Source organism: Hippocampus guttulatus, chromosome 5 (genome assembly GCF_054856545.1).
Source record: "Hippocampus guttulatus isolate MCC_2025c chromosome 5, RoL_Hgut_1.0, whole genome shotgun sequence".
Classification (NCBI taxonomy): Eukaryota; Metazoa; Chordata; class Actinopteri; order Syngnathiformes; family Syngnathidae; genus Hippocampus; species Hippocampus guttulatus.
Genome location: NC_141265.1, coordinates 18,916,718 through 18,944,109, shown reverse-complemented (window position 1 = coordinate 18,944,109; position 27,392 = coordinate 18,916,718). Strand labels below are relative to the sequence as shown.

General features: G+C 41.5%; 4 protein-coding genes and 1 long non-coding RNA gene across 10 annotated transcripts; 1 reads left to right on the top strand and 4 right to left on the bottom strand.

Moving 5' to 3' along the window:
• Positions 1 to 646: 646 nt before the first annotated feature.
• entpd4 (ectonucleoside triphosphate diphosphohydrolase 4) lies at positions 647 to 8,736 on the bottom strand. 6 transcript variants are annotated; one of them, XM_086111188.1, is made up of 14 exons: positions 8,261 to 8,736; positions 8,047 to 8,116; positions 7,919 to 7,976; positions 7,176 to 7,373; positions 6,896 to 7,101; positions 6,640 to 6,790; positions 5,933 to 6,036; positions 5,100 to 5,159; positions 4,782 to 4,936; positions 3,431 to 3,597; positions 3,037 to 3,361; positions 2,458 to 2,543; positions 2,159 to 2,320; positions 647 to 1,552 (listed from the first exon to the last, which is right to left on the bottom strand). In XM_086111188.1, exons 3-14 carry the CDS (start codon positions 7,924 to 7,926, stop codon positions 1,318 to 1,320), a joined length of 1,857 nt encoding a protein of 618 aa, XP_085967314.1. In that variant the 5' UTR covers positions 7,927 to 7,976; positions 8,047 to 8,116; positions 8,261 to 8,736; the 3' UTR covers positions 647 to 1,317. The 6 variants fall into 6 exon arrangements, with proteins under 6 accessions (XP_085967314.1, XP_085967310.1, XP_085967315.1 ...); XM_086111184.1 differs by having other exon boundaries at positions 7,919 to 8,116; XM_086111189.1 differs by having other exon boundaries at positions 4,806 to 4,936; positions 7,919 to 8,116.
• A 156-nt stretch (positions 8,737 to 8,892) lies between these two features.
• Positions 8,893 to 12,534, bottom strand: LOC147205346 (uncharacterized). Its single transcript, XM_086111190.1, has 4 exons — positions 12,306 to 12,534; positions 12,028 to 12,194; positions 10,324 to 11,387; positions 8,893 to 9,704 (listed from the first exon to the last, which is right to left on the bottom strand). The coding sequence occupies exons 1-4, from the start codon at positions 12,532 to 12,534 to the stop codon at positions 9,314 to 9,316; spliced, it is 1,851 nt and encodes a 616-aa protein (XP_085967316.1). The 3' UTR covers positions 8,893 to 9,313.
• Positions 10,534 to 12,669, top strand: LOC147205345 (uncharacterized). The gene is made up of 2 exons (XR_015100917.1): positions 10,534 to 10,677; positions 10,859 to 12,669. It is a non-coding gene; the product is annotated as an uncharacterized LOC147205345 (long non-coding RNA).
• A 1,807-nt stretch (positions 12,670 to 14,476) lies between these two features.
• Positions 14,477 to 22,958, bottom strand: gda (guanine deaminase). The gene is made up of 14 exons (XM_086111744.1): positions 22,733 to 22,958; positions 21,948 to 22,036; positions 21,637 to 21,808; positions 21,395 to 21,482; positions 18,947 to 19,052; positions 18,832 to 18,859; positions 18,080 to 18,187; positions 17,709 to 17,816; positions 17,534 to 17,631; positions 17,368 to 17,435; positions 17,102 to 17,248; positions 16,881 to 16,999; positions 15,601 to 15,628; positions 14,477 to 15,511 (listed from the first exon to the last, which is right to left on the bottom strand). Exons 1-14 carry the CDS (start codon positions 22,856 to 22,858, stop codon positions 15,387 to 15,389), a joined length of 1,410 nt encoding a protein of 469 aa, XP_085967870.1. The 5' UTR covers positions 22,859 to 22,958; the 3' UTR covers positions 14,477 to 15,386.
• Positions 22,959 to 24,135: 1,177 nt separating this feature from the next.
• c5h9orf85 (chromosome 5 C9orf85 homolog) lies at positions 24,136 to 27,392 on the bottom strand. The gene is made up of 4 exons (XM_086111009.1): positions 26,816 to 27,392; positions 26,577 to 26,683; positions 25,945 to 26,058; positions 24,136 to 25,326 (listed from the first exon to the last, which is right to left on the bottom strand). The coding sequence occupies exons 1-4, from the start codon at positions 26,915 to 26,917 to the stop codon at positions 25,146 to 25,148; spliced, it is 504 nt and encodes a 167-aa protein (XP_085967135.1). The 5' UTR covers positions 26,918 to 27,392; the 3' UTR covers positions 24,136 to 25,145.

Here is a 27,392-nt window from a genome sequence, read left to right as displayed (position 1 = left end):
CTCTTGTGGATTTAATAACTGAACACATTGAAACAATGACATCACCTTAATTAGCATGCATAACTTTACTTTTGAAATGAACATTTTTATTCTCAAATTGTCCAATTCGTGCATTTTGCAAGGTTTCTTGCAAATTGTTTCAACAGTTTTCCAATTGGGCAGCACATCTGCCTTTCATTTGTGAGGTTGTTTTCAAACCCCTACTCTGGCCTATTTTGTGAATTGCGCATCATGCTTGTGTAAGCTTCCCTCCAAAACATCCAAGATAGGCTCAAAAAAGGGCGAATGATTGTCTACGTAATGTCAGCTAGGATAGGCTCTAGTTCACTAGAGACAATAATGAGAACAAGTTGTACCAAAAAAAAAAAAAAAAAAAAGGGGGTGAAGGGAAATCGACAGAATCTCACTTACCACTGGCTCAAACCGATAGTAGTAACTCTGTGGGCGTGGCAGCAAATTCTTGTGACGTGTCCGCCCATTTTCTTTTCTTATGTAAGGAAACTTAAATCAGTTGCCATGACCGGTTATGGAAACATTGCGCCGAGTAAAGAAAGTTTAACAATAACTGGAGCAACGCTTACTCCAGAAACGTTGCACTTCATGGTTGAGGGATCATATTTGGACAAGGGAGAGGCAAATCAAATGGTTGTCTTTTCTCAGCTCCTCGGGCAAGAGAAAACTCATACCACAACCTTTTTATTGGCATATCGCAGTCCAACAAACATTTCATGACACAAATTGTGCATAAATAACATGTTACACATGCACTTATAATCATCATGAGTCCTATGACAGCTTCTGAAAATGAAGCGCACCATAAATAGCCGCACCAGCCCTCATACGTTTGACGTTACAGCAATAAATGAGACATAAGAAAAACAGCAGGCCTATTGGATAGAAGAGTGTTTTGAAGGAGTCCAACAATGACAAGACATGTGCACGAGTGTTGCGTCCGATTTTTATGCGCACGCACGCAACTGTACCGGCACGGGCAGTGTTAAACATTTGCATGTGCATTCCAGTGCTCCTGCCGCTTAAAGATGGATTATTTGGCGTTAAATGCGAATGATAAGCTTTTAAAAAAAATCCTTAAAAACACAGAACGAAGAGCTCACCCACACAAAAAAAGTCCAACCTTTGTATACTGTTTAGTTTCTTCTGTAGGAAAATACAACTATTTTCTCCACCCGGTTTCTAACATGACACAAATACAGGAACTGACACTTTTTGTGGCTCAGTAAGGCCTGAAGTCTGAAATGGGAGCTTCCTGGCCAACAAACCTCGAAAACCAAATGGCAAGCGCTTGCACCGGAGTTTTTAGAGGTTGATTGGGAGTGTCGGTGATCCCAAGCCATCCTCCAGCCACGGCACAGAGGAAGGGGAGCAGCGCTGTGCGGCGCGCCGGTGGATTCGGCGAAGTCGCAGCATGTACAAGATGATTGACAGGAGAACGATGAAGAAACAAACCAGGAATAAGTAGTGGTTGTTAACGAAGGAGAAGCTGTGCCGCCAGTGAGAGTGCACTCCTTTCAGACTTTCCTGCTGGATGTCTCTGGGGGGGAAGGAAAAATGAAGCTCATGACTTCAGAGAACTAAATTCTCAGCATACAGAGAACTAAACGCTTCCTCAGAGGCTCACACGGCGCAATGTTTACCACGGATAAACATGAACAACTTGAAAACAAAGACACCAGCTTTCATAAGTACATTAAAAAAAAAATCTCCAAAATCGCAGAGACACTAAATAAACAATACTTGTTGAAAATAGCAAAACAATATCACAAGAGAGAAGGTTAAATATGTCATAAGTGCAGCAAAATGAAGAAAAAAACAACAACAATTCCCTGGATAATATGGCGAGAGCGTCAGCCTCAACGGCGGGAGATTCTCAGGTTCGAAAATGGACACCTTTGAGGGGTTTGCACGTTTCCATGTTTTTTTTCCCCCTTTTCTTTTCTGGTCAACTCTAGCGTCCTCCCACATTCCAAAAACATGGATATTATGTTCACTGAAGACTTTAAATTGTCTATAAGTATGAATATGAGTGTAAATGTTTAGTCGGTGCGTGCCCTGTGGTAATGTACGCCACCTTTTGACCAAACGAACAGAAAATAGAAAGAATGGAATGCAACTTTACCCAAATGAAAGCCGAGCTTACCTCAAAGGTAAAAAGCGTGTTCGGAAGAGAATAGCTCCGAGAGTCCACTGGACTTCCTTATCGTAGACCAAAAATGCAGTTTTCAGGTTTTTATAGTCGGGCGGGAAAGAGAAGCCCGAGTGTAATATTTCATACATCCATGCAGATTTAAAACACTGATACCTGCGGACATAGATGAAAAAATTTCGTGTTAATTGCTGATGCACATACAGCACATTTGACAATAAAATTGTATCCAATCCAATCCAACATTTAAGACACAAAATCTGCGTTGGCAAATTTAGGAGGGAGAAACTTACTGGAGTCTGTGGAGGTCAGCGTGGGAAGCGTACAAACGCGAGTCAAAGCGCTCCCTCAGAGTCTTCCACTGGGTGGCACAGTAACTCTGAAAATGTGAAACTACTTTATCAGCCAGTCATCACAAAACGGTTATAAGAAATCTTCCTAATTCAAGAGGATTATTTTGTGTATTTATGCAAAATGCGTGCACACTGACAGTCGAGTATTAAGCTTTGTTAACAGTCATCGTTTGAGGCCAATTTGTGGAAACAAAAAACTTTGACACTTTTTTATGGGTTTCGCTTTGCAATTTTGCTTTTGATTTTAATGTTTTAACAATCACATTTACAGGTAGACAACTTTAAGATTGGTTGCTGCTCTTCAATTACTGGTTTTGCTAATAATGAGTCTGAGATTACTTTTCTGTCCTTTTCATAGCGGCACCACCAAAGTCAAATTAAATATGCTTGACGCTTGTTTGAATTGCAAAAAACAAAACAAAACAACCCCCCCCCCCCCCCCCCTACAACAGTGTTCCTAACATCTGTTGCTATTTATTACTCTCAACTGATTTGTTAACGAGGCACGTTGCTGTTTACCTTGGCAGCTTGGGCATATTTGGAAGCGTTATAGTCTCCGCCCATGCGCAGCACATCCTCTGTGCAGTAGTAGAATTCAGAGAAACCAAAAAACTGGCTGTTGTTGTAGTCAATGGCCGGCTGGAAAATGCCGTTCAGAGACGTCTGAGTCTCATTGGTGCGGTTGAGAAAGGGTTGAAGCCTAAGTCGGCACTGGTCAAAGTCGCCCGTGCCGAGCACATGGAGCTTCTGTTCAGGGGTGCCGATCTGATCCCGCAGGTCTGTGGGGAGACAGGGGTCCAGCAGGGGCGTCTTTTCTGTCTCGCCGACATGCTGACCTAACAGCCTGGTGAAATCGGTCAGAGATGTTCACGAAAGAGAAAAAGGAAAACGAGTCCGACGGTCAGGCACTCACTTATTTTGCGTGGTGGTGTTTTTTATGAGGCTCTCCTCATATGTTTGGCGTGCTGCGTTTCCACCGAAACCCAGGAAAGTGGACACGTACACACGGTACACATGATCAGTGTGATGGGCATCGCATCCCAGATTAAATTCGGCCAGTAAATTCTTGGCCACTTCCTCCTATGAGACAATTAAAGACAATTAAATGAGATCACAGCGTGGGTTAATTTCTCACAATGCATAAAAAAAGATGCCGATTACAACATGATTTTTCATCAGGTACACGAATCTAATGAGAGCCGATAAAAGAGCTGCTTGACAAATGGTTTGTGCTGACGGTCAGAAATGTACCCATTGAAACAAAATTGTTAGTGGTGGTGTCTTAAGATACATGTGACTTGACTGGTGAGTTCTGCTTTGACTTGCGGCGACTGTACGGTGGCAATGAAGTTAACATCCTTCAAAACAAGCAAAAGATATTTGAAGACAAACAGTGCACGTGTAGGTAGACAAATCAACAAAGGCATATATTCTTTATCCTCTTTGAAGAACTACTAATATTAGAGCACCTTACGCGGTCGGTTAAGAAACTCTTTGCCGTGTGCCTGTATTATACTGCCCCCGGGTGGCCAGAGCATGCACATCAGAAGGAGCAGCACAATGTCCATTGAACTGAAGCAAAAATATAGCAAAGATTGTTGAATTCTTTACATTGTATTCAATTGCATAATTTCAAGTGCAATATTAGAGTGCTATTTTGCAGATTACAAATGTTATTTTCCTCCTTTATCCACATTATTAATCCAAACATACCATTATTATCCTTCAAAGGCAACATTTCCAAAACAGAGGTTGGATTTTATCCAATTAAATTGTGCAGATGTACCTATTAAAAAGTGTCTGAAATATGATCATCTGATGCTGTCCTTGACCCAGTCAAAAAAAAAATTTAATTCAGTAGATGATATAGTCATAAACGTATACAACATATTCAAATGGAGAGATTTTATAATTTATTTCAAATAGCAGAAAAAGTTCTAAACGTTATTAAGACACCTAAGATCACCTTTAAATTGTAATTAAAATCATTTACAAAAATGTAATAAAAATTAATTTCATTTCTTTAAAATTCCTAAACTGTATTTAAAAAAAAAACTGTTTGAAGGTCTTTCTCCCCAAAAATTCAGTAAAACATCCTGTCCATCCATACGGATACATGCAACAGGCTTACAGTAAGTGATGCATGGAGAGTAGATGGTCTCCACGGGACAAGAATGATGCACAGTGTCAACCAGGGAGCAGAAGAAAGAATGAGTGATACAACCAAAGATCAGAAAAAAACATAATTGGTCGTGGATAATAACCTGTTGTGGAGATGCAAAGCTTACACTTTTGGGGACTTCAAATGCAATCTGTGTGGAAACGCCGCCCATGTCCAACACACCAGCAGTCCTTTTTCTCACCAGCGCCGCCTGTTGATCACTGCCCGGGACATTGACCTCTACAACAGCGTCTCCATCTTGACAGGAGAGCAGAACATAGGTCAGAAAGAGGCTATAGCAAGTGATAACTGGGTCACCAAAAAAAAAAAAAAAAATCCTAATGTTGCACAACATTTTTGGAATTAACAAAAAGGCAACAGACTGGGAAACTGGTAAAACACCATTCCTTGGTGTCCTTACCATTATGCGCATGCTGAAATTTTCCAAGGACAAAGTTGATTCCAATCCACGCATAGATCCCTGAAATCAATGAGAACATCTTTGAGTTAATATACTTTGTGTGGACAACATATGCGCAAAAAAAAATCAGCTCAAGCAGGGTTTTGAACGTGAAAGACTTCCTCATTACTTCACCTGTGACAACCGCTGAAGTTGACGCATTTAGGAATGCATAACACGTTGGGCCCATATAGCATTAAATGACCCATTGTGTGTGCATGTAATTTGAGAAAGACGGAAGCTACCTCTTGGGCCCTACATGAGATAAGATTGCGGCCCTGCTAGGATAAGCACTTGAGAAACCTGATTGATGGACACTATTTACTGTGGGTCACCAGCATGGCGCTCGCTGGGACCAGGTCCTCGTTGAAAATTATTGTAAGGAATCACCATGGTCAGTGGCTTCACCGTGATGAATATCATGAGTTTTTAATAATATATAATTAAAAGCTCATTTGAACACGTTTCAGAAATGTCAAACCGGTAGCCCTTTGCATTGATAAGTAGCCAAGAAGTAGAGCTTGCTTTGAATGAGTTTGGTGAGCCCTGGTTATGCAGAAAGAATCCAATTCAAGAGCTCCATCAAACTGACAACTGAGAAGAATAAATGCTCAATTCTGATTTTCAGAGTTAGAGATGATTACTTTCTTAATATGTTTATTACTGTGGTAGTAGTATCCAGTGGTGTATAACTATCCTGGATTATAAGAGCTCTTTCTAATACTGTAAATAATAATAATCATAATAATAACAATTGAGAAAGAAAATTACCAGGTCAATTTGCATTGAATTACCTTCCAATTTTCCGGAAATGACTTCGACGTGAGAATCTGAGAACAGGAAGTTGAAGTGCACTGGGATGTCTGTTCGCAAATCTTCCAGAATTGCCTCCTGTTGACTGATATGAAGGCAACAACACATTTTGCATTACAGTGGCACTTTGACTTTGTGAGTTCTTCAAGCTACAGTAAGTGCCGTCACTTGTACCGCCAAGTTTTTTCGACTCGAGTTGCACGAAATAATTTGAGTCACACCGTGAGCTATGGTGACAGCGAACTCCACAAGTTGCAGTTTGGCAGACTGAACCCTTTTTAGAAAAAGAGAACTCTTTATTCCTACTCCCAGTGTAAGTTTACTATAAAAAGAAAAATAAAGAAATTACATAAAGTTTGCATTGATGTCATCTGCAATTTAAAACTTTAAAAAAATATATATATAGTTTTACATTTGAGCACAAGTGGAAGCACGACAGGGACAGCGCATAAAACAGTAGTCACAAGCACGTTCTTTATCCTCGACATAAAAACGACAAATTTTTGTGGTCTTTTTCTGTGTCATCATCAGATCATATGTCTATTTATTCACTGGGGAAAGTCACTTTGACATAGAAATGCATTATGTTATGAGGGTGTTCACAGAAGGAATTAAAAATCGCTCCACATACAGCATAAAAGTTGATACGCTCCAGGAAGGAATTTTGCGCAGATAGATTTAAGCATACCTCTCAGGAAGAATTCTCATTCCAGCTGTGCACAGGATGTAAAGAGGTGTTTCTATGTGCTTGTTTTTGGGAATGTGTTGAGCTGCAAAGCTCAGGAGTGGATAGATGTAATCACTGGCCTTCTCCGGTGTTTGAGCCATCTTAGAAATCCCTGAATGCAACAAGATGAAACATCTGAGACGGACCAAACAACATACACCATCCTGCTTATCACATAGAATTATTACTGTCATCCATTTCAAATGCAATCTCATGCCTGGCTTGATCTTCATGACCACCGACTTGCGATTTTGATCCCTCATCTGCCGAATGTCCAGGAGCTCGTGGGGATTGCCGTTGTGACTGGGCCAGCAGTACACGTAGACTCTGGAGCCACTGCTGCCACAATCCACTACCAACCCATAGTTCAGGTCAGGATTGCTTGCGTCTGTTGTGTCGAGATCTGTCACTCGAGCCAAGTGCCTATGAAGAGCAGAGTACAGTTAACATGACCGTTCGTGACACTTGCTGGCCACACAAACAAACATAGCTTCAACCTGTGGAAGTGGTTTTCCTTGGTAGTCCAGCTGGCGGGCAATTTTCCAGTGACCAGCAGCAGGTAAAGTACTCCCAGGAGAAAGAAAAGCAGGCCAATAAAGAACAGCTGCCTGGATGAAGGGAGCAAAAGGCGAGGAAGGATCTGGGATGGCAGACTGAAATGCCAGGAGGCTGGAAAAAGGCAGGAAAAGTTGATCCTAAAAGGACAGATAAAAGAAGATGAACATGCGTGTATATTTCCTACAAAGCTTGTTTGGAAAAGTTCCAGGACTGGAGTCAAAAGAGATATAATTCAAAGCTAAGCTACGAGTCATCCCTCTGGAGTCATTTCTCACTGGCTCCTAAAAAGGATTCTTCTGGGATCCTCTGCTGCTCCATTACAGTCATCTCAATGTCATTCACATCTTCGAAAAAACAGGTCCCCCCTTGATGATCCCTGAGAGTTTGGGAATGGCGGGGTGCACATACTGTACATCACACAGATAGTTCAGGTGAGTAGGGAGCTTTCTCTATCACGAACAGGAGGGGAACTGTTGGAGGCTCAGGGCAATATGAGCATGAAGCAGCCACTAGTTATCCTGTCAGATATATCTCACCTCTTCTTGAGCAATTACCAAAGCAAACGCCCCGGGATGTCTATATTAATTGTGCAAAAATTCGTAGCGTGGGTTTGACATATGTTGAGGCACCAGTCATTGTACTCTTGTGACACACCTTGTACATTCTCAGCACACAAACGAACCTGCCCATGGTGAAGAATGTGCTCAGCGTCTTGGTCTCATTCGTGTGAAGGCGTCAGTCTGTAGGATGGACGAAGAAACTCCAGCTTTCGGACCACTCCATCTCGGTTTGCTCACGCCTTCCCATTACCTTGCATTGGCAAAAATCGGATGTTCATAGTTGATTCTCCTTCTTTAGGCTCCTTTGGAAGAAGGTCTCACTGTAATAGTTAACCGCAGAGCTTGCTAGCGTTAGCGTCATCATTCCAACACAACGCTGGGAGTGAAAGTCATCATTATTTAACACTCATCGGAGTCGGTAGGGTAACTATCTGCACGCGACATTGAACATGTTTCATACTTACATTTAAAAATGACAAATTCCTAAATTTTTGCGTACCTAACCATCGTCCTGCGTGTGACATCAACCTGCTAACCGGCTAATGTGAATGAGTATGTGGCAAGTCGCCTTCCGAGTGACGTGTTATTATAGTTCTCCAGCTAGTGCGTTTGATTTTTGTTCTGTGTTAGCCGAATGTTCCAGGGCCAAATGATCACACCGTACAACTTGTTCCAACACCGCCCATCGGCGTCTGTGGAAGTTCAACTTAGAGCTTTGTCATTCTCGTTTGGGTGCAAATTAAAAGTTGTCTCTATCTACTAGAACTAGATCAATACCGTATATGTTATTTAAATGGACATGCAAAAATTAATATTCGAAATTATTCATTCTAATTATGTAACATTCCCCTCATAATATTCAATTGAACGCACTGTTTATTAGAATAGCTGTTAGCTACATGATGTAAAGCTTTTTTATTCAGAACAGAAGCGTTATGTTTAGGAGGGGGAAAAAAATCAACAAATTGGTGCAGATGGGATATTCTGTTTCAGTACAGGAAGTCTGTATAGTATTCAGTAGCACAGTATAGTATGTGAATTGGTATATGATATCAGGCTTGGGGAGTAACGTATTATGGATACAAAACATATGTAATTGAATTCTGTTACAGTTTAATAAAAAACATTTCGATTACAAGCACATTTACTCAAATTTGTCTTCTCCACACACCCGGCTAATTTGAAAGCAACATGGAGGGAAAGTGGTGAGCGCTACTTGCTGTTTGGGACAAAGGGCTGATTTATTTTAAACAATATCTACAAAGACAAGTGTGAGCTGTCAGAGGCCTGTGGCACCTCAACACTCTTCTGTCGCATTTCAAATTTCTAAAATATTTATCGTTACGTTATAGGGAATTTAAAAATCTGCATTGCGTGATTTGAACATTCAAGGAGAAAATTTGTTGACATATTGACGGCAGGATTTAAGATTTGAGGAAAAGACTGCTTTGCAGGTTAAACAGTGCCTTTAAAAATGGTTGTCATTTCAATTGCCTAGCAAGTTGCACATCTCCTCACTACACCCAGAAAACCTGCGCTCGACTTGACCTTTTGCATTCTGTCCACTGCATGTGACTGATTTGCCAGCAGTGACTCACGTCTACACACTTCAGTCTCTTGCTCTGCTGCATTATGCCTTTCACAGTAATCATCTGCACATCGGTTCTTTGCAGGTCAAGGTGTGTCACCCTTTCGAGTGGTTTGAGAACACAGTGAGCAGAAGCTCCTAAAGAGTGGTGTTGGACGCAAGACCACAGTACATTTTGCAGAATGCGGTTGAGTGGACACGGTAAAGAGACCAAGGAGAGCCTCTGGAGTAAAGGAGAACCAGTCAGGAGGCAGTAGATCACCCTCATCAAAGACATCCAGGACATGGGAGGCCGCGTTAGATGACGCTCATATGAGAAACTGCAGACAAAACACATCAATGAACACATTATAACTGTACCGTTTCTGCCTTTTAACCTAAAACGTATTCTAAACTTGAGTCCAATGATATCTTCTGAATTGTCGCTTTTCTCTCCTCATGTCGTGAATATTGGAACTCTAACCTGTCTCTACAAAACCTAGACCAGCTCTAATTAGTCCAGAAACCACAACGAGGTTTTTGCGTGATCTCATTGGTTCAGCTACATCACTCCTGATTTGCCTTCCTTGCACCGGCTTGACGTCTTTTAATTCCATAAATTGAGAATAATTTTATACTACGCTGGGCTTTTTTTTTAGGCTATGAAAAAAGTACAAAACAGTAATTTTGTGCTGGGTGTTTTTAGGTCCCTAAAAAAACTTCAATGTTACAAACAATCTAAAGATAGGCCGGTAATTCAAGGTTCCACTGCTCTTTCATTTGAGCTGACAGTGTGAATTTTTTAATTTTTTTTTTTAGAAAGCACAAAAAAAAAATCACTTTTGGCAGCTAATGTGAAATTACGGTAACACAACTAGAAGGTCAACCAATGTCACAGAGAAGATTGTCTTCAACTTTTTGTTCAATTTCCGTTGTGCTAAATATCATTTGTAGTCTTACTTGAGTGTCAGAGAGCAAAGGTTGGGCAGACTTGGAAGCTCGCGCTCATCCGGCTCTCCATGCAGAGCCGGGGTGGGAGGCTCTGCGCGGATGAGCAAGTCTTTGAGTTTGGGACAGGCCCGGATGAGCTCCAGTAGCGGTGACTGAGGGTTCGTTTTCACTCCCTCCAAGGTGAGTGACACGAGGGAGGAACCTGACACTTGCAAGGCAGGGAGGAGATCCTGGAGAGGGCCTTGGTGCTGCACGGAGAGACTCCTCAGCTGACCTGACCACGACTGCAGCCCTGTGGCCAAAAGAGAGGGCAAACTTCCTCCTCCATCGTTCTCTTCCTCTTCAACTCTCACAGATATAGAGGTGATGTTTGGGCACAAACAGCCAAAGCTGTCCAGAGACTCACATGTTAAACCCTTCACATCTCTTAAGCGCAGTGTTAGACGTTCATCACTGCCTATTTCCTTTGCGTCATTCTGAGTGCAACCTTCCTCATCATCCTCACTTTCACTCACATCTTGCGCTTCTACTCTCGCCATCTTAGATGTCTGCTGTGCGCGCCTGCTCTCCCTCCACACTTCCTCCAACCTAGGCAGTCTTTCTCTACCGGCGAATGCATCCACCTTTGTAAAGTCTCTGTGCTGGATCAGCCAGCAAGCCTGCAAGAGGTTCTCCACAGCCAATCTCTCTAGGTAAGGCAGAGCGAGGAGCAGGTACGCCACTAACGCGGGAAGGTCTCCCTCCTCTTCCCCAAAGCCGATATCAAGAGCGAGCAAACTACACAGGCGCATTGGAGACGCAGATGTGGAAGAGGAAGAGCCAGAAGGCGAACATTGAGACAAAGAACTGAAACCGCCGAGGGGAAGGAGCGCAGCGGGGGAGAGTAAGTGGCATCCGGATACATCCAAATGGCGAAGTAAAGGGCAGCAGAGGACGATGGTCTTGATGACACCGGCGTCACATGAAGTACCCGCCAGGGAAAGTGAACGCAGGGCAGGTAGACAGCGCAGGGTGTCTGACAGTGCCCTGGAAGGTAGCTGCTGAGCTCCAGATAGGCTGAGGTTGCGCAGGCCCTACAGGATGTATGAAAAGACATCAGTTGCGTTCATACTTTGTCCTCAGATGAGAGACAAGTGGTAGTTGGGAAGCCAGAACGATGACCCAATAGGAGAATTGTATGGGCAGGTGAGATTATACTGGGCACACAGCATTTCATAAGGAAGTAAACTTCTTTGAAGACAGACTATTGTTTGTGTTATAGCACATGGAGTAAATATAAAAAGTCTACACACCCTTGTTCCAAGGCCAGGTTTTTGTGATAAAAAAAAAATCTGACAGAGACATATCATTTCTAAACTTTTTCCACCATTAATGTGACTGACAACCTTGGCCAACTCAACTGAGTGGAGGGTGGAAGTGAACCAAACAACTGAAATTATGCGGTCGCACAAAGTGTGCAGATCCTCTAATAACTACGGCTGCGTTCAAAATGAACGTATCACATGTTAAATATGAGTCAACACACACCTGCCATCATCAGTATTCAAATTAAATGTAAGGTTATATTTTTTTAAGCAACTCATAAAACTTGTGTCCCACATCAAAATTCAGAGACACTGATATTTTAGGTAACTATTTTTTTTACAATGTCAGTATCTAGTATGACGCAGTATATAGGTAACTTGTACAGTTTTACCAACAAGTTTGTCTGACCTGGCAGCGTGCAGTAATCATGGTACACAGGGCAGAGGTAACTAGGCCGGGACACGTCTCCAGGGTTAGGCCTCTCAGCTGGGGCACTATCAGTAGATGGAGGGCAGCACGGGAAAGCTTCCTTCTCGAGCACAGCAGACGTGTCAGCTCTTCCACCAACGCGCCAGCTATTAGAGAGTGCGGGAGGGGGCACAGCAGAGAGTTACATGGGTGCGATCATAATTGCTTTTTGTGGCAATTTTAATCAGTGTGGTGCATATGTAAAGCGTGTTACTCACAGAGCAAATTGAAAGGTCCCATGATGTGACGGAAAGAATAATGATCCATGTAGTTATCAGCATAATCTTTCACCCACACCTTGTTCATATTGTCAGCCAAGCTCAGCAGACAAAGCCGAGTCAGTGTCGGCACAGAGTCATCCTCATCCATCACCCGACTGCTCCTCATCTTCCTCCACTTGGGCTGAGCTTTCACCCTCCGGTCCTCAGAGGCTCGGAACAGGGGCATCTTTGCAGACCCCAATCAGATCCGTGGGGCTCCCAGGTCACAGAACAGTTCTTACAAGACATAATTATAAATGTATCTATCCACTTTGTGTGGCACTTGTTGAAGCTTATCTCAGTGATTAAAAAGTGAAACTTATCGTGTTAAAGCTTTTTATTTATCCCGTTACTTGGTGACACTGAATTTATTTTGTATTTTGTTTTTATGTTATTTTATATTGCATTCTGTACTGTGTACAATTCCTTTTTTAACATTTATTTTGTGCATGCAAATACTTGTTTTCTACTTTCTTCCCTCCAAATTTTGCTGCTGTAAATTGCGAATTTCTCCATTGTGAGACAAGAAGGTTTTCTTATTTTCTTATCTTATCTTATTTATTGGGCAGCAAGGCGCATCTGTCTAAAAATTCAAAAATGGACGCCCCCCCCCCCAAAAAAAATCGAGCGCACTGAAAGGTCATGAATGACTCAAGCGCATGAGTGAAAAACACAGTAGTGTGTAATAGACATTCGTGTATTGCTAAAAAATGAAGACAGTTGAGTAGCTCTGATAAACAGCATATTACACAGTAATGTACACTGCTGAGTTGCTTCTCACACAGCATTAGCTGTAAAAGCAAATACTTGCTACTCAGCACGAATAATCAAATTGGCTAAATGATTTTATCAATTAATGCGATCGTTCAATGGAGCTTACTTGTCAGGTTGAAGAATAGGAACCAGTTTTTGAAAGTTTGGGCAAAGCCACTTCCTAAAAACAAAATCACTTCCTGGTTGTAAGGCTAACGGATTGTCTGACTATAATGCTTGAGCCCCGAATTTCGTCTTTCAGGCATACAGTATTTTTTTCCCCCCCGAACGAACAGATGAGGGCGGTGTGATCATATTTTAAGCAAGTGAGGACTCTGGCTTCAACAAATTTATTCAAGTTCCAAACTCCCAACCCACTATTCCGACGCACATGCATATCACACACTCACACACACACTCACACACACGCACGCACATATACACGCACACACGCACGCACGCACGCACACACGCACACACGCACACACGCACACACACAAATCTCCCCAACAGACTTTTAAAGTCACCGCTGCACTCGAGACTGCTGGGAAATCTCCCACTTGGAGCTTGGAGTCTACCCACACACACACACACACACACACACACACACACACACACACACACAAATCTCCCCAACAGACTTATAAAGTCAACGCTGCACTCGAGACTGCTGGGAAATCTCCCACTTGGAGCTTGGAGTCTACCTGGTCGTCATAGCGTTGTGGTTGAACATTAACTAAAATCACAGCTGAAAACCATGATAAGGTAGTAAAATATTTTCTTTAGCTGTAACAAGGTCATTTGACATTCACCAAACCGGACAGCAACGCCAAACTTTTTAAAAAAAATTTTAGTAATGCAGAGGTGTTCGTCACATCTACGTACACATAACATTTGATGCTCCGAACCAGACTCTATTAACGTCTTTGCTGCAACTAGAAATTCTGTCCATTAAAGTTAGTAGCAATATCGGCGATGAACGCGGCATCCTTGGAGTCCAAGCCTAACAGTAAAGGAACCTGACTTACTACCGGCAATGCGTCGAACGCTTTCTCCAACTCTACAAAACAGAAGTGGGAATGGTTAGGCCAACTCCAGTGCACCCTTAAAAGACCCTGTTGAGCGGTCTGCTGTTTCATGGCCAGAATGAAACCCACACTGCTCTGGGAGAAGATGAGATTCGCCTTCCAGACCGATCCTCTGCTTCAGCACCAGCCTGGCCGTCTTTCTTAAAAAGGGGGACCATTTCCCTAGTATGGTAATCCAGAGGTGCTATCCCTGATGTCAAAGTCAAGTTGCAACGGCATTTGACCCAACACAGCCCCATAAAATCCATTGTGTGTGTGGTTTTCAGCCAATTGTGGATCTCTCGAACAAAATGTTTCCCAACCTTTATTGAGCCAAGGCACATATTTGACATCAGTAAAATCTCATGGCCCACCACCAAACAAAAACAAAGGCTGTAACATGGCCCCATCCTAAAATGTATTTATATAATCAGAAGGGCAGTATCGAGACACAAGGTGTGACATCATAACTTTCGTTTTTACTAAACCGTTTCTTAGCTTGTATCAACTGGCGCATTCCAATGTTTGTGCGTCTCCAGTAGGGAGTGTTCCAATTTTAAGTGATGATTATTCAAGGACGCCAAGATATGCTGCGGGCCTGGGAAAGTTATACAGCATGACTGAATATGAGCAGAATACACACTTAAAATACAATCTATTGGTTGCGCTAGATTTGTTTTGAAAATAAGGTTTCCAAAAGTGTACAATCTTTTTGACAGTGACAGATGACAGATTTTTCATGTGCCTTTGCAATCTGAAATCAAAACACGGTGACTTTTAAAGCACACTAGATACAACTATGACAGGAGTATATTCATAAAATTGTTGCATAGGTTTTATGCCATATTTCAGGCCACACAAATGTAACATACAAAACAAAACAGAAAAAAAGGGGGGGGGGGAATGAAGAGGTTTTATGACACCTAAAATTAAGGTTACAACCACACATATTGTATTAAATGGCAAGGCATAGAGTGCATTTTTTTTTAAATTAGCACAAGCACTAGCAGAATTAGCCATACTGTGGGCTAATTTACAGGAAAAAACCCAAAACAAAACATGCAGTTAATGCAGAGTTGCTGATATATTGCAGGCTTTTTTATGTGCCAAACTGGTGTGTGGAAGTTGTAAAAATTTCCCTTGTAAATGAATAGAAAAATTTGGCCACTACAAATAATCAAATGACAGCCTGAACGTGACTCATTTCTAATATCAATTATTAAGGGGAAGCAACATTTCGAGCAATTTGATCCAAGTGATGTGAGGTTTCGTAGAGGAGGTTCTCGGAGGATGGGACCACTTTCCTTCCAGCCACATAAACCTCCACGATATTTCTATCGTCACCTGTGCAACAAGAACCAAACTGTCATGTCGAGGATGTCATGTGATACACAAAGGAATAATCTGAGAATTAATCGTAACTGATCACTTACCCAAATTCAAAAATTTTTCCAGAATAATCTGAAAGTAAAGTGATGAGAAATCAGTTAGCCCGACTGGATCTTTTTGTTTTGGAAACATGAGTTACGTCGCGGTTCAAAAATGTAAACAAGTTTTTGTCCGCTCAATCTATTGAGCATCTCAATGTACAAGCCGCACCTTCTAAAGCCAAAGACATGCCAAACTTTTTTTTCCCCGCACATAAGTCTTTTTGCGTTGGGCACTGTATATCACACATAGAAGAAAAGACAAAAACTTGTCTTGCTTGTCTCATGCCCTGGCCGATGGCCTTCAACTGAAAGGCTGCATCGTGCTTGACATTGCCGTTTTCGGCATGATGAGGGTGTGTGCTTGACAGGGTTGAAATAGTTTGGGATTTTTCATTACTATTTCGTTTTGACTTTAGTATTTAAAATACAGTTGATTTTAATGTAGTAGTTTAGTTTATGGTAGTTTTAGTATTAGCTTTAGTTTATATAAACAAACAAATATATACTATATATATCGTGTAGTAAAGTAAATTACTGTTCTCAAAGGACTGCTTGATCTTCTTTCTTCTGTATGGCCAAGCGGTACTACCAGAAAAAATACATTTCAAACATTGAAAACGAAACTCGAAAGCTCTGAAAAACCATTAAATTGACAAAGCTGAAAGTAGCATTTGTTGCTATGTTACAGTTAGTCTTATAAAACCGAAATGTATTTATTTTGGTTATGTTGTTTTTTTTTAAAAAAGGATTCTCATTTTAATTGGATTTCTTTAACAAAAATATGTTTTTCAAATTTTGTTATACCGATCCAAATGCTTCAGTTTGTGCTGAGTGGATTTTAAAAAACTTGAATTAGTTAACCAAACAACATGGATCTTCATCCATAAAATTCTGAACAGTAAACATGATATTTGTGGTTTAAAGAGAAGCTATGACTAAAATGTTACAGGATTTGGGAAAATCCATAAACAAGATGCATTGGTGATAAACTGTAGAAGTCATGAGGGCGTAAAAGACTCGCTTCACAGTCAAATGTAGTCAGCGTTTTCAATTTGTTCCAGCCTGCTTGTTTGATGAGCACCAAGGTTTGGTTTCGCGTGTGACCAAACAGACGGCATGATTGTTTATTAAGCAAAACAAATGTGACAAGGGTGATGACGATGTTCTCACTGGACAAAACCACACGAACAGCTACTGCGCCAGAGTTTTTATTCTTGCCCAAAGCAAACCGGACAAGTGGGAACACAGCGTTAGTCAGTATTTCACGCTCAAACGTACACTACCTTTGGTTTGTCCTGCTGGATCAAGTCAATGGGCCCGCCAGGAACGACTACGTTCACCCTCAAGGCGTCAAAGTCTTTGCCCACTTCAAAGTTTCCAATTTGGGAATCCAGGGACAGAGCTGGAGACAAAAGACATATTCATCAAGATAACACCACAACCTTCGCATATTAAAATGGATTTCATCAACATGACGAATACAGAATGCAACTTTGTATTGTACCTTGGCTGCCTCCGAGTGTCGCCAAGCGGAACACTTCCTCAAAGGTGAGCGTCACATGTTCCGGGTCCTGTACGGTCAGTATTTTGGACGTGTCCAAGGTTCTCCGCACAGCATCCAGCATCGAGGCCGAGTAGCCGCCCGCCACGTCTGACGTAGGACGTAATGAAAGGGATCAATCACACGGTCAAGAGCAGGCACAGGGAAACACTTTTTGGCTCATCATTTTTGAAGTGAACTCAGAGTCGGTCTCGTAATTCTGTTCTCACCCGTTCCGAGGCCAAGCTTCACTTTGTGGTTCAGCACGTTACGGACATTGAGGAGTCCGCTGCACAACCTGAGTAGATGAATTGTTACAACACCAAATCATTTGTCTGCGTTTGCTTGACAAATGCATGACAAAGGCGCATCCGAAGACGAATCAGTCACACTTACGAGATGTTGGAGTTTGGACAGTGAGACAAAGAGGCGCCTGTCTCTCGAAACAAGGCCAACTCTTCATCACTCAGATAGCAGCCGTGCGCCATCACTGTCTGTGAAGTCACAACACAATGAATTGAGTGTCGATGAGAGCATTTTCAGACCAATCGGGAATTGTTTTTTTTTTCACCTTGTTGGTCATCAGGTTGTGTTTGTGGTAGACATCTGTGTAGGAATCGGAATCGGGAAACATCTCCTTGACAATCTTCACCTCTTCGACATTTTCACTGATATGGCTCTGGGAGTGAATACGGTTGTCAGACAGACACATGTTAAATTTGCATTCACCGGGAACATATACGTCAAGTCTTCGATGAAGGTGTGTTGTTGCTTGTGTTATTTTTTTTTTTGTAGTGTTTCATTTGGGCTATTTCATGTCAGCAATTTAAAACGGTTTGTGTGTACAACTAAAATTGAATCCCAAAAGACTTCAGGTCACTTGAGCTCTCTGGCAACTGTTCCCGGGGACAACGCCAGGCTTGGTTGCCACGGTGAGCTCACCTGAATATGCAGGTTGTTATTCTTCGCGAGCTGTCCCAGTTGTCCCAACAAGGTGCTCGAGCATGACAGGACGAAGCGAGGTGTTACCACGGGCTTCACGAGAGCATACTGCCCAACGGGGAGAAACACAAGTGTCAGTCAAATTGCAGTTACTTTGAAACCAACTGAAAGCATGAAGGACTGTCTTTGGCCGACTGTGCCAAATTCACAAGAGTTCATACTCTGCCATGCAAAGATCCATCAATCCATTTTCTGATCTGCTTATCCTCACAAGGGTCACGGGACATGCTGGACCCTATCCCAGCTGTCTTCGGGCAGGAGACGGGGACACCCTGAACCGGTTGCCTGCCACTCGCAGGTCACAAAAACAACCGTTCGCGCCCACAATCACACAGAGGGACAATTTAGAGTGTTCCATTAACCTGCTGTGCATGTTTTTGGAATGTATGAGGAAACCAAAGTACCCGGAGAAAACCCACGCAGGCACGGGGGAGAACATGCAAACTCCACACAGGAAGGCCGTAGCCGGAATCGAAGCCAGCACCTCTGCACTGTGAGGCCGGCGTGCTAACCAGTCGATCACCGGCCATGCAAGAATAATTGCAGACAATTTGAGATTGAAATTGGTGCTGACAAGAAACCTCTATCGATGTAGACTACACCGCTACACTGCCTCCACAAACGCAGCAGCAAATGGGTAAAACACTCGATTAGGGATTTTTCGGAAGATTCCTGCTCGGACAGACACTCACCTTCTTCTCCAAAAGCTCAGAAATGAACCTCGAGGAAGACAAACAAATTATTTGCCAGTACCGTCCACAAATGACAAACCACACTGATGCGTATCAGTCAATGTTTTATACACACCGACGGGTTTCCTCCAGGGACTCTTGAATGGTCTCTTTGTAATGTTTCACTGAATCGTTCTGGTCCATACACACCTTGCCCACCAAGGCTCGCTGTCCCAACTTGTCTGTAAGAAGAAAGGACACAATCTCACTCTGTTGCATGCATGCTAACTTTTTGTACAATCGGATAAAAGAAGCATTATTCCAGGGGTGTCCAACCGTTTTCCTCGGCGGGGCAGAGATAAAATCCATCGATCAATCAAGCGATTATAAGTTGTTCATATGATGTAGTTACCGGTAATCTAGTTATTTGGGAAAAAAATGCTATATCAAGGCTTTCCGCTAGGCGTAGCTATGGATTTGTTTCAGATTTGGGAGCGGCCTTTTATCCCACTTGAATAGATTTGCCCTTCCACTGAGCAGCAGCTGAATCCCATCTCCGCATTCGGAAACTAAATGAGAGACATCTGTAGAAAGCTGCCCGTACTGATAAGATAAGATAAGACAAGATATCCTTTATTAGTCCCACACTGGGGAAAACTGGAGGATCATTAATTCATTCACTCACAAAGACATATTTATATGTCTTTTCAGACTTCACACATTCAATCCCATATGCTTAGGTTTTCTTTTTTTCCGAGCTTTTTTTTACCAAGACTGAAAGTCTATTTTTTTTTTAAACGCGTCTGAAAATGGCTGGTACTGAATGAGTTTAAAGGACACGTCCAAAAAAAATAGACTGAAAGTCTATTTTTTTTTTAAACGCGTCTGAAAATGGCTGGTACTGAATGAGTTTAAAGGACTTTTTTTTTTTTTTTACACAGGTCTGAAAATGGCTGATACTGAATGAGTTAACGTGAAAGGTTCACAAATCGGACCTTGGCACTGGGCAGAAAGTGGAGGAAAACATGTTTGTTTCTGAAAGTGAATTATCTTTCTTGCTCACAGTGTTAGGAAGAAAAATTCTGCTCCTATTTTAGCTGTCATGCATATCCAAAAAAGTTCTTTCGTAGTAGCCGTCTGCTTTACTCACATCAACTCACCACTGCTTGATTCCAAAATGGGTTTAACAATTCTCAACAATTCTCAAACTTTGACACACAACACCTCACAGTGGCAAATTCAAGATTTGGGATCTTTTTTTTTTTCTTTTTTGACAGTGACAAATGAATGGTGGGCTAATAATTTGTTATCAAAGAAGCGCAAAACACCATATGTGGGTCCACATGCTCCAACTTTGTTGAACCTTCCATTTTATTTTTTCATTCACATGTCAGCAGCAGATGACATAACACAAGCCCTGTACAGACACCTGCTGACACTTGTGAAGCTAACAGCAACAAGGCACGTTAGGGTGATACTTGACCCATCGTCTGCATCACATAAATTCATCTGCTATGTCAGTTTCCATGCACACTTAGGATTTTCCAGCTCAGTGTGGAAACACCCACACTTGTCTGGACTGTTTCAAACTCCTCCATGAACACTGTTGTGGCATGTAGAAGGTTCTCTCATTACCACCATTTTCTTTGATTCAACACACATTGGTACATCATTCTAAAATCCATTGGAGATGACGGCTACACACGGGTCAAGTTTTACCAAGAATAGCCTCAATGGAACCTGTAGAAAAGACTTGAAAAATGTCTCAGTTATATGTAATTTGGGTCACTTTAGTAAAATTAATCATATTTCACGCAGAAGGAATTATATTTTCTGTGTTTGCTATCCAAATGTCAAAATGGGTCCAACCCTGAATGGTTATAAGTACACTATATTAATGTCAAAAACGATGGCATGGAATTATCAACAGCGCTAACTGTGATGAACAGTTCTAGCCGCACTGTCAAATGAACCCGCTTTGCACAGCACCAACCGAAAAGGGCCTTCCTTGAAAATGTCTTGGTGCGTAAAACGAAAATACAACAAACAACAGTGTTATTGAATTATACATATTCCAATGTGTTTTATCCAACTGGTTTTTCGCCCTGCCTCACTGCGACATCTGGAATTTGGCCTGTTTTACTGCCCCCCCCCCTCCCTCCAATACACCGTACACAGCAGTCAATCCAAGAGAGACAAAGGTGAGGATTCATTGACTTCGAGGAGGGTGAATGACCATCAAGCTGCCAAAGCCCGTGTTTTATTCATTTTACACACCTCGCATACCACCTGTGATAAGGACAAGGTAAACAGTATAGCTTTTATGAGAGAGACTACAAAGAGAAAGACGCATCAGCTGAAATGAGAAAGACGCTAGTTTATGTCACACATCATGGGATGTCATAACAACCACTAAACGCCTCTATTCTATACTCATTCCAGAGCGACTTATTCGGTCTGGGATCCCTTACAGGGGAGACATTTTACCAAGGACCCTTTCATAATACTAATGACAATTCAACATTGCAATTATTATTTTTGCTTCACCCTTTAAAAAAAAAAGAGTGGGCAAAGATGTTCATACCTGCAATGTGACCCAGCAAGAGAGAGGAGTCAGTATGTATTGTGGCGAAGTAACAAGCGGTGGTTGTCCCATTTCTCAAAGTTCTTTTCTGCAAATGACACAGACCCAATTAAAGGATTAAGACTTGTGTTTTGTCAAGTGCCTACACACTGTTGAAAACAAGGGCAGTACATACGTTTCTAAAATGGCAGGTTGTGTACATACAAATCTAATGTACATATCAGACATTTCAAGGCGCTCACCACGACTTGAGTGTAGACCTCCCGTGCAAAATTCTGGTCGTTGAAGCGTGATTCCACCGGAAACGTGTAGGTGTTGAGCCAGTCAAGCAGGGGCATGTCCAGAGCCGTGCCAACGTAGCTGTATTGAGGGGCATGGATGTGGGTGTCCACCATTCCGGGCATGAGGAATTCACTACAACGCAGAGTGCACCGTATATTATTTCTAGGTCATATATCCACAGTCCTTTTAGTTGGATTATTGCACTACGCATACTGTCTTGAAGGCGATGTCATAAGTGAAACGTAGGCATAAATACAGCATTTGTACTTACTGTTTTTCCAACTGAATTACTGAGGATGGACTGAATGCAAATTCTTTTGAGAGTCGATGCAGCTCTTTGCCTTCACCAATAAAGGCGATCTGATGACAGAATGGACCGTGATTAATTGGCAAATAATTCTAACAGTAAGGCTTGCATGAGGAAAAAAAAGAATTCTCAACTTCAGCTCATGCGCTTCAGTGAACGTGAGAAGGTACTGTCCCATCAGCATCATCATATGCATACTCGATAAGATAACCTTTATTTGTCCCACACTGGGGAAATTTGCAGTCTACAGCAGCAAAATTGGGGGGGGGGGGGGGGGGAGAAAACCCCCCAAAGTGTTTCATTGCTATTAATATAATAAGAATTACTGGGATTACATTTTTTCAACACATTTTATAATTATAAATATATAAAAATACCAACACAACACAACAACGATGAATAGGAACAAATGTAATAGACATAATACAAAAAATAAATGTTAAACAATACAAGTATAACAGTAACACGAAAAATAAGTAAAATTATGTACAACATATCACATATCCTACTAAAACTACTACAAATACATAAAATACAAATAAAAATGAATACGAATACCTAAAATAATACATTTGGTAATGTATTACTACATAAAAATGATGCCAGTGATTAATACAATTGCAATCCAAAGAGTGCTTAAAAATTACAATGAGAAAAAATGAATACAAAAGTGCAATTTGAATCGGAAAAATAGTTTTTAATTAAAATACGTAAGTGCCTAAAATACAACCGAATACTTCAAAAAATACCTTCCCGTCGGCATCAACTCCTAGTAGTGCATCTTCCAGGACCTTGACTGCTTCTTCGTGGGTGGCATGGATCAAAGTCCCCCTGAAGACGCGCTTCGTCTCAGCGGCTCCGTCCGGGTTCGCCATCACAATTTCAGAGAAACACGAATATCGCGCACTCACCTGCGTCGAACTGCGACTTTGAGTCGAGAGTCTACCAAAACGGTCGACTCCTGTGGTTTGGGATGGGCGAGGAAGTGGCCGATGGTGACGCACCTGACGGAGGAGGAAGTGCTCAGCCAATAGGAGAGCGAGGAGCAGATGGGTGTGGCTACAGTGTTTGTCTATGTCTCCATTTCTTTGGCCAGTTTCAAGTCGCACCAAACATTCAGGAAGGAAGGAACTGACACTACTGCATGATACATTGTATCCACTTGCACAATGTAACGAGATCCAATACGTTACGAATAAAAATAAATAAACAAATAAATACGCAAGAGAAACTTCCAATGGAGCCTCGTGTTTATTATTGTTGCTCGGACAACCGGTCTCAAAGACCTTTGCACATTCGTTCCATTCAAAGTTTTGTTGTAACACATTGTTAAAGTTCCTTTTATTAGTTTCAAAGAGTTTGCTCTTTACGGGTATTTGACTGAATCACAGGGTGTTTTGCTCATATCACCATTTGATTGACAGATGAGCTACGGATGATGGTTGTTTTAGTGACCAATTAGGATGTCACGGACCCAAATAAAGGATTTAATAATAATAGATTGTGATTAGATCAAAACCCCGCATCCAAAGCTCTCTTAATATTTTGAATAAACTTAGATTTTTCACGGAATATGCATACAAAAAAATTTCAAAATGAACAAGCAATGTTGTCGAGTTTAATTACTCTTTTAATTTCAAAAATAATGTGTGGTGCGTGTTCTATCTTCATAATATCACAATACCGTTTATACGTCATCTATAACGTGGACTTTTGTATGGTTAAGCAATACAATGAGATTTTCAAGAACCCCACCAGTTGTTTGAAGGTTATTTCAGGCTACGAACTGTCTGCTCTTTTCACTTCCTTTTTGGTGTGGTGTTGCAATGTGTTCGCCATAACTCACTGTACTCATCTGAATTATGTAAGCTTCTTTGAATTGATACTTTCCTTAGCCACGATGATGTATAAGAAATAATATAGAGCAGATCAGCTTCAATATTAAATTCATTTTACTTATCCCTTTCAGGGACAGCGGTTACTACAGTGGACGGCTTATCATGTTATCAGGTTACAGGGTGCATGAAAGGGTTAATGAAAACGAGGAAGAAGAGTGACTCACTCAAAAGAAAAAAATATAGACAACTGTGCTCAAAAGTTGACACACCTCGTTCACAGGCCAGTTTTTTGTGATACATTGGACCAAAAGAAATTGTTTCTCAACATTTTATTTGATGTTTAATGAGCTACTGTATACCAACAAGTAGATTGTACAGCAATATATTTACTTAGGGTGACTTTTAGTGTCCTACTTTACTCTTGGGCTGTTATTTGATTTGGCTATCAAGTGCAAAGGTGGAAACAGGAATACACTGTATTTTGGTGATTCAGATTCTAGAGTTGTGCAAGAGCGGCTTATTAAAGAGACAGTCAGAGCAAAGGAAAAACAGGATGAGAGTAGGGCTGTAGGCTTAGCACTGTGGTGTTGTGGGGTGAAAAAAATGTGCCGACAAGTGAAATTTGTGAGTTGATGAGTCACCACTTATGTAACTTAACCAAGGTTTATTACAAATCGGCTCAGATATGAGCACTGGGCTGAACAGGGGTCACCAACATAGAAATAAAGTGTTGTCTATTGATATCCATCTGTTTCCGACCTTGATACGTCATTGTGAGAAATCGATAACGGGATCAGTGTCTGAACATAAAATCATGAAAGATCATTTGAGCATTATTTCAGAAGGGTGTATCAAACTGGTAACCCTTTGCATTCATCAGAAGCAAAGAAGGAGCTCTGTTTCAAAAAGGTTGATGGCCTGTGGATTTGAACAACTTAGATGCAGATCAACATGTGATCATTGTCATAACAGGCAAAAGCAGTGTCTGAGGGATATCAAATGCTATTGAAGTTAGTCTTGTGAGCGCAGTGACTCGCCCATGAGGAAGGAAAAGCATGAACTCCTGTGATAGTTGCATCAATGCCACATGATCAACGATCAAGAGCACTAGATCTGCGGCACGCCAACGTTGCCAAAACGCAAACGACAGCATAAAAAAAATGTATGAAAAATGAGAACCGGTGTCTTGCGCAAGCGAGCTGTGGTAAGATGGTGTGAACATTTGACGGCTGTGTTTGAACTTCAATACAAGGTTTATAAGGTCTCCACCTTTTAAACCTTGGGGAGTGAAGGCGACTTGCTCTGCGTCATCTTCGGGTACTGATTAACTATCTTCATCTTCTTTGTCCTCAAGGTCACTGTCCTCCTTTTCATGATCATCATCATTATCATCATCATCATCAAAGTCATCATCACTGTCCAAGTTCTCTATGTCCTTCTTGCACTTTTTGCCTTTGTTTTTGCTGCCCGTGTCCTCTTCTTTTTGGTCCAGATAAGAGTTCACTCTGTAATAGTGGCAGAGAAATCATTACCATCATCACCATCATCAATGTTTAGCTGCCATCCTGTCAACAAATAACTTGTATGGTATATGGTCCCAAACAGTGGTAAAATCTGCTGACCAGTGTCATTAGACAATTACCGAAAGGAAAAGAAGAAAGGTGAGACCCCCGCCCATGATAATTATTATAATAATAATAATAATTTACTGAATGGTGCTTCACGGTGGCAGTGAGACGAGACGTTAAAGCCTGTTAAAGGCATTGATTGGGCACTTTGACCTTCAGTTTAACTCCAGTGATGACAGTGACAGCACTTCCTTTTGCCTCCCTCCAGTGTTAAATCAAGTGAACTGCAAAGTAGCGACTCTGACTCGCCTTTTCAAACTAACTGCTCAACGAGTATAACAAATTGAACCGGCCTGTTTGAAGAAATTCCCCTAAAATGAAACCACAACACTAATTTTATTTCAAAACATAATTTGGCTAATGTCCATTGAAGATGTTGTCCACTACTAAGACATACTGTATTTCCGTGATTCTAGACTGAAAATAGGTTGATATTTAGATCAAACAACAAGGTAAAAGTTTCTCTGCATTTCTTCATAGTCAAGGGGTACTTACGGGATGACAATGTCCTCCTTTTTCCCACATTTGCAGCATATTTCCAGCTGAAGAGAGCAGGGCTTACAAATGACATGATAAGCATCCTTCACAGTCTTCTGAGAACACTTGACACTGAAATAAGAAAACGTATATATTCTTGTAACAACAACAAAAAAAAAATATCTAGCATTGTAAGAGGTGCTGGGTCTGGGTCATTTTAAGGTTATAACAAGCGCGCGACATAGGAATACGTTGTCACGTGGCACAAGACACATTCAGTTTGCGCCATACTTACTGTTTTTCATCTGATAGTTTGAGATTTCTGGCCTGGACGTTTATGAACAGTATTTGTATTAGCTTGAAAAGTGAAGTAAGAATACATAGTCACATGAGACGAGAAAGCACGCTCAGTCAACATCGTACGTACATCTTTTTATTAAATTGTTCCAGAATTTTGGCCTAGTAGTGTTTCTCATAAAAGTATTTCCGGTAATTATATTTTTGTTCCTCTGTTTATTGCAGCGGTTACAATGGACTCAATCAAGAGCAGCTCAAAGCAAAGATTGGATGTCATCCGTCTGAGATACGGCATATTTTGTGGGTCCTGGGGTCATCACGATGACCCCTTTGTACATTTACATTAAACTTACCATTTCCGGGGCTGTGTTAGAGATTTATATTTGTTGTACTTGACTTTCCACTCAAGAACATCCTTGCAGTGTTGACAGAGTCCATCGTGGATCTTGGAATTTGCTTTCTACGTTCACAGCATGTTAAAGATACATAGATTACAATTTACACAAAGCTACTGACTAATAAAAAAAATCGTACTATGCATATTCAAGTACAGTATATTGCTGCCCTCGATGGTCTAGTAAACAAGTCTTACCTTTACTTGTACACTCGCTCCATATTTGTCGTTTTTGAAGGCGATGGTGTTTTGGTACTTCTGGCCTCGCGAACGAGACGTGTTACTCTTCTGCGAACTCATAATGAGATTAGTTCGGTGTTACTAGCTCACACATGGTATCATTTCACCACCGTGCTACACGAGAAGGAAAACCTGACTCGGAAGTAGTTTCCCCTCGCCACAGGAATTGGGGAGATTTGTCGCCACCCACTGGCGCAATGCTCAAAGTGATCTTTGTCTTTTCTTTCATGTATTTTATTTGTAGAATATTTCAATGTAACAAATAACTCACGATAAACATTAAAAAAGCTGTAAATCATCGGACAAAATATGATACTTTGTAGTATCGGCAGTTCCGCCAACAGTATTGGTTCTTGTCAACGTCAATCGAATACGTCAGTGACCGCCACTCAATGATGACGTTCCCCGCTTTTTAACGCCTACAAACTGTCCTATAGGTGGAGTAAACATAATGGTGCAGCTGCCATTGGCTCACAATGCTGTCCATCACCGCCCTTTATCCGCCCGGAGGCAAGATAGCAATCTGAGTGGCGAT

What these genes read in the sequence shown, in the direction of transcription:
- entpd4 (XM_086111184.1), bottom strand. An exon ending in GGTCATGAAGATCAAGCCAG is followed by an intron (nt 6,791 to 6,895) that starts GCATGAGATTGC and finishes TGTTGCATTCAG; the next exon opens with GGATTTCTAAGATGGCTCAA. An exon ending in AACACCACCACGCAAAATAA is followed by an intron (nt 3,362 to 3,430) that starts GTGAGTGCCTGA and finishes CGATTTCACCAG; the next exon opens with GCTGTTAGGTCAGCATGTCG.
- LOC147205346 (XM_086111190.1), bottom strand. Translation starts at nt 12,534, where the DNA reads ATGCCCCTGTTCCGAGCCTCTGAGGACCGGAGGGTGAAAGCTCAGCCC. An exon ending in GGGACCTTTCAATTTGCTCT is followed by an intron (nt 12,195 to 12,305) that starts GTGAGTAACACG and finishes ACTCTCTAATAG; the next exon opens with CTGGCGCGTTGGTGGAAGAG. An exon ending in CTTTGCTCTCTGACACTCAA is followed by an intron (nt 9,705 to 10,323) that starts GTAAGACTACAA and finishes TTTTGTCTGCAG; the next exon opens with TTTCTCATATGAGCGTCATC.
- gda (XM_086111744.1), bottom strand. Translation starts at nt 22,858, where the DNA reads ATGGCGAACCCGGACGGAGCCGCTGAGACGAAGCGCGTCTTCAGGGGG. An exon ending in GAGTTGATGCCGACGGGAAG is followed by an intron (nt 22,037 to 22,732) that starts GTATTTTTTGAA and finishes TTCTGTCATCAG; the next exon opens with ATCGCCTTTATTGGTGAAGG. An exon ending in TGTCCAAACTCCAACATCTC is followed by an intron (nt 17,436 to 17,533) that starts GTAAGTGTGACT and finishes TCATCTACTCAG; the next exon opens with GTTGTGCAGCGGACTCCTCA.
- c5h9orf85 (XM_086111009.1), bottom strand. Translation starts at nt 26,917, where the DNA reads ATGAGTTCGCAGAAGAGTAACACGTCTCGTTCGCGAGGCCAGAAGTAC. An exon ending in GAGCGAGTGTACAAGTAAAG is followed by an intron (nt 26,684 to 26,815) that starts GTAAGACTTGTT and finishes CTGTGAACGTAG; the next exon opens with AAAGCAAATTCCAAGATCCA. An exon ending in CTAACACAGCCCCGGAAATG is followed by an intron (nt 26,059 to 26,576) that starts GTAAGTTTAATG and finishes TTCTTATTTCAG; the next exon opens with TGTCAAGTGTTCTCAGAAGA.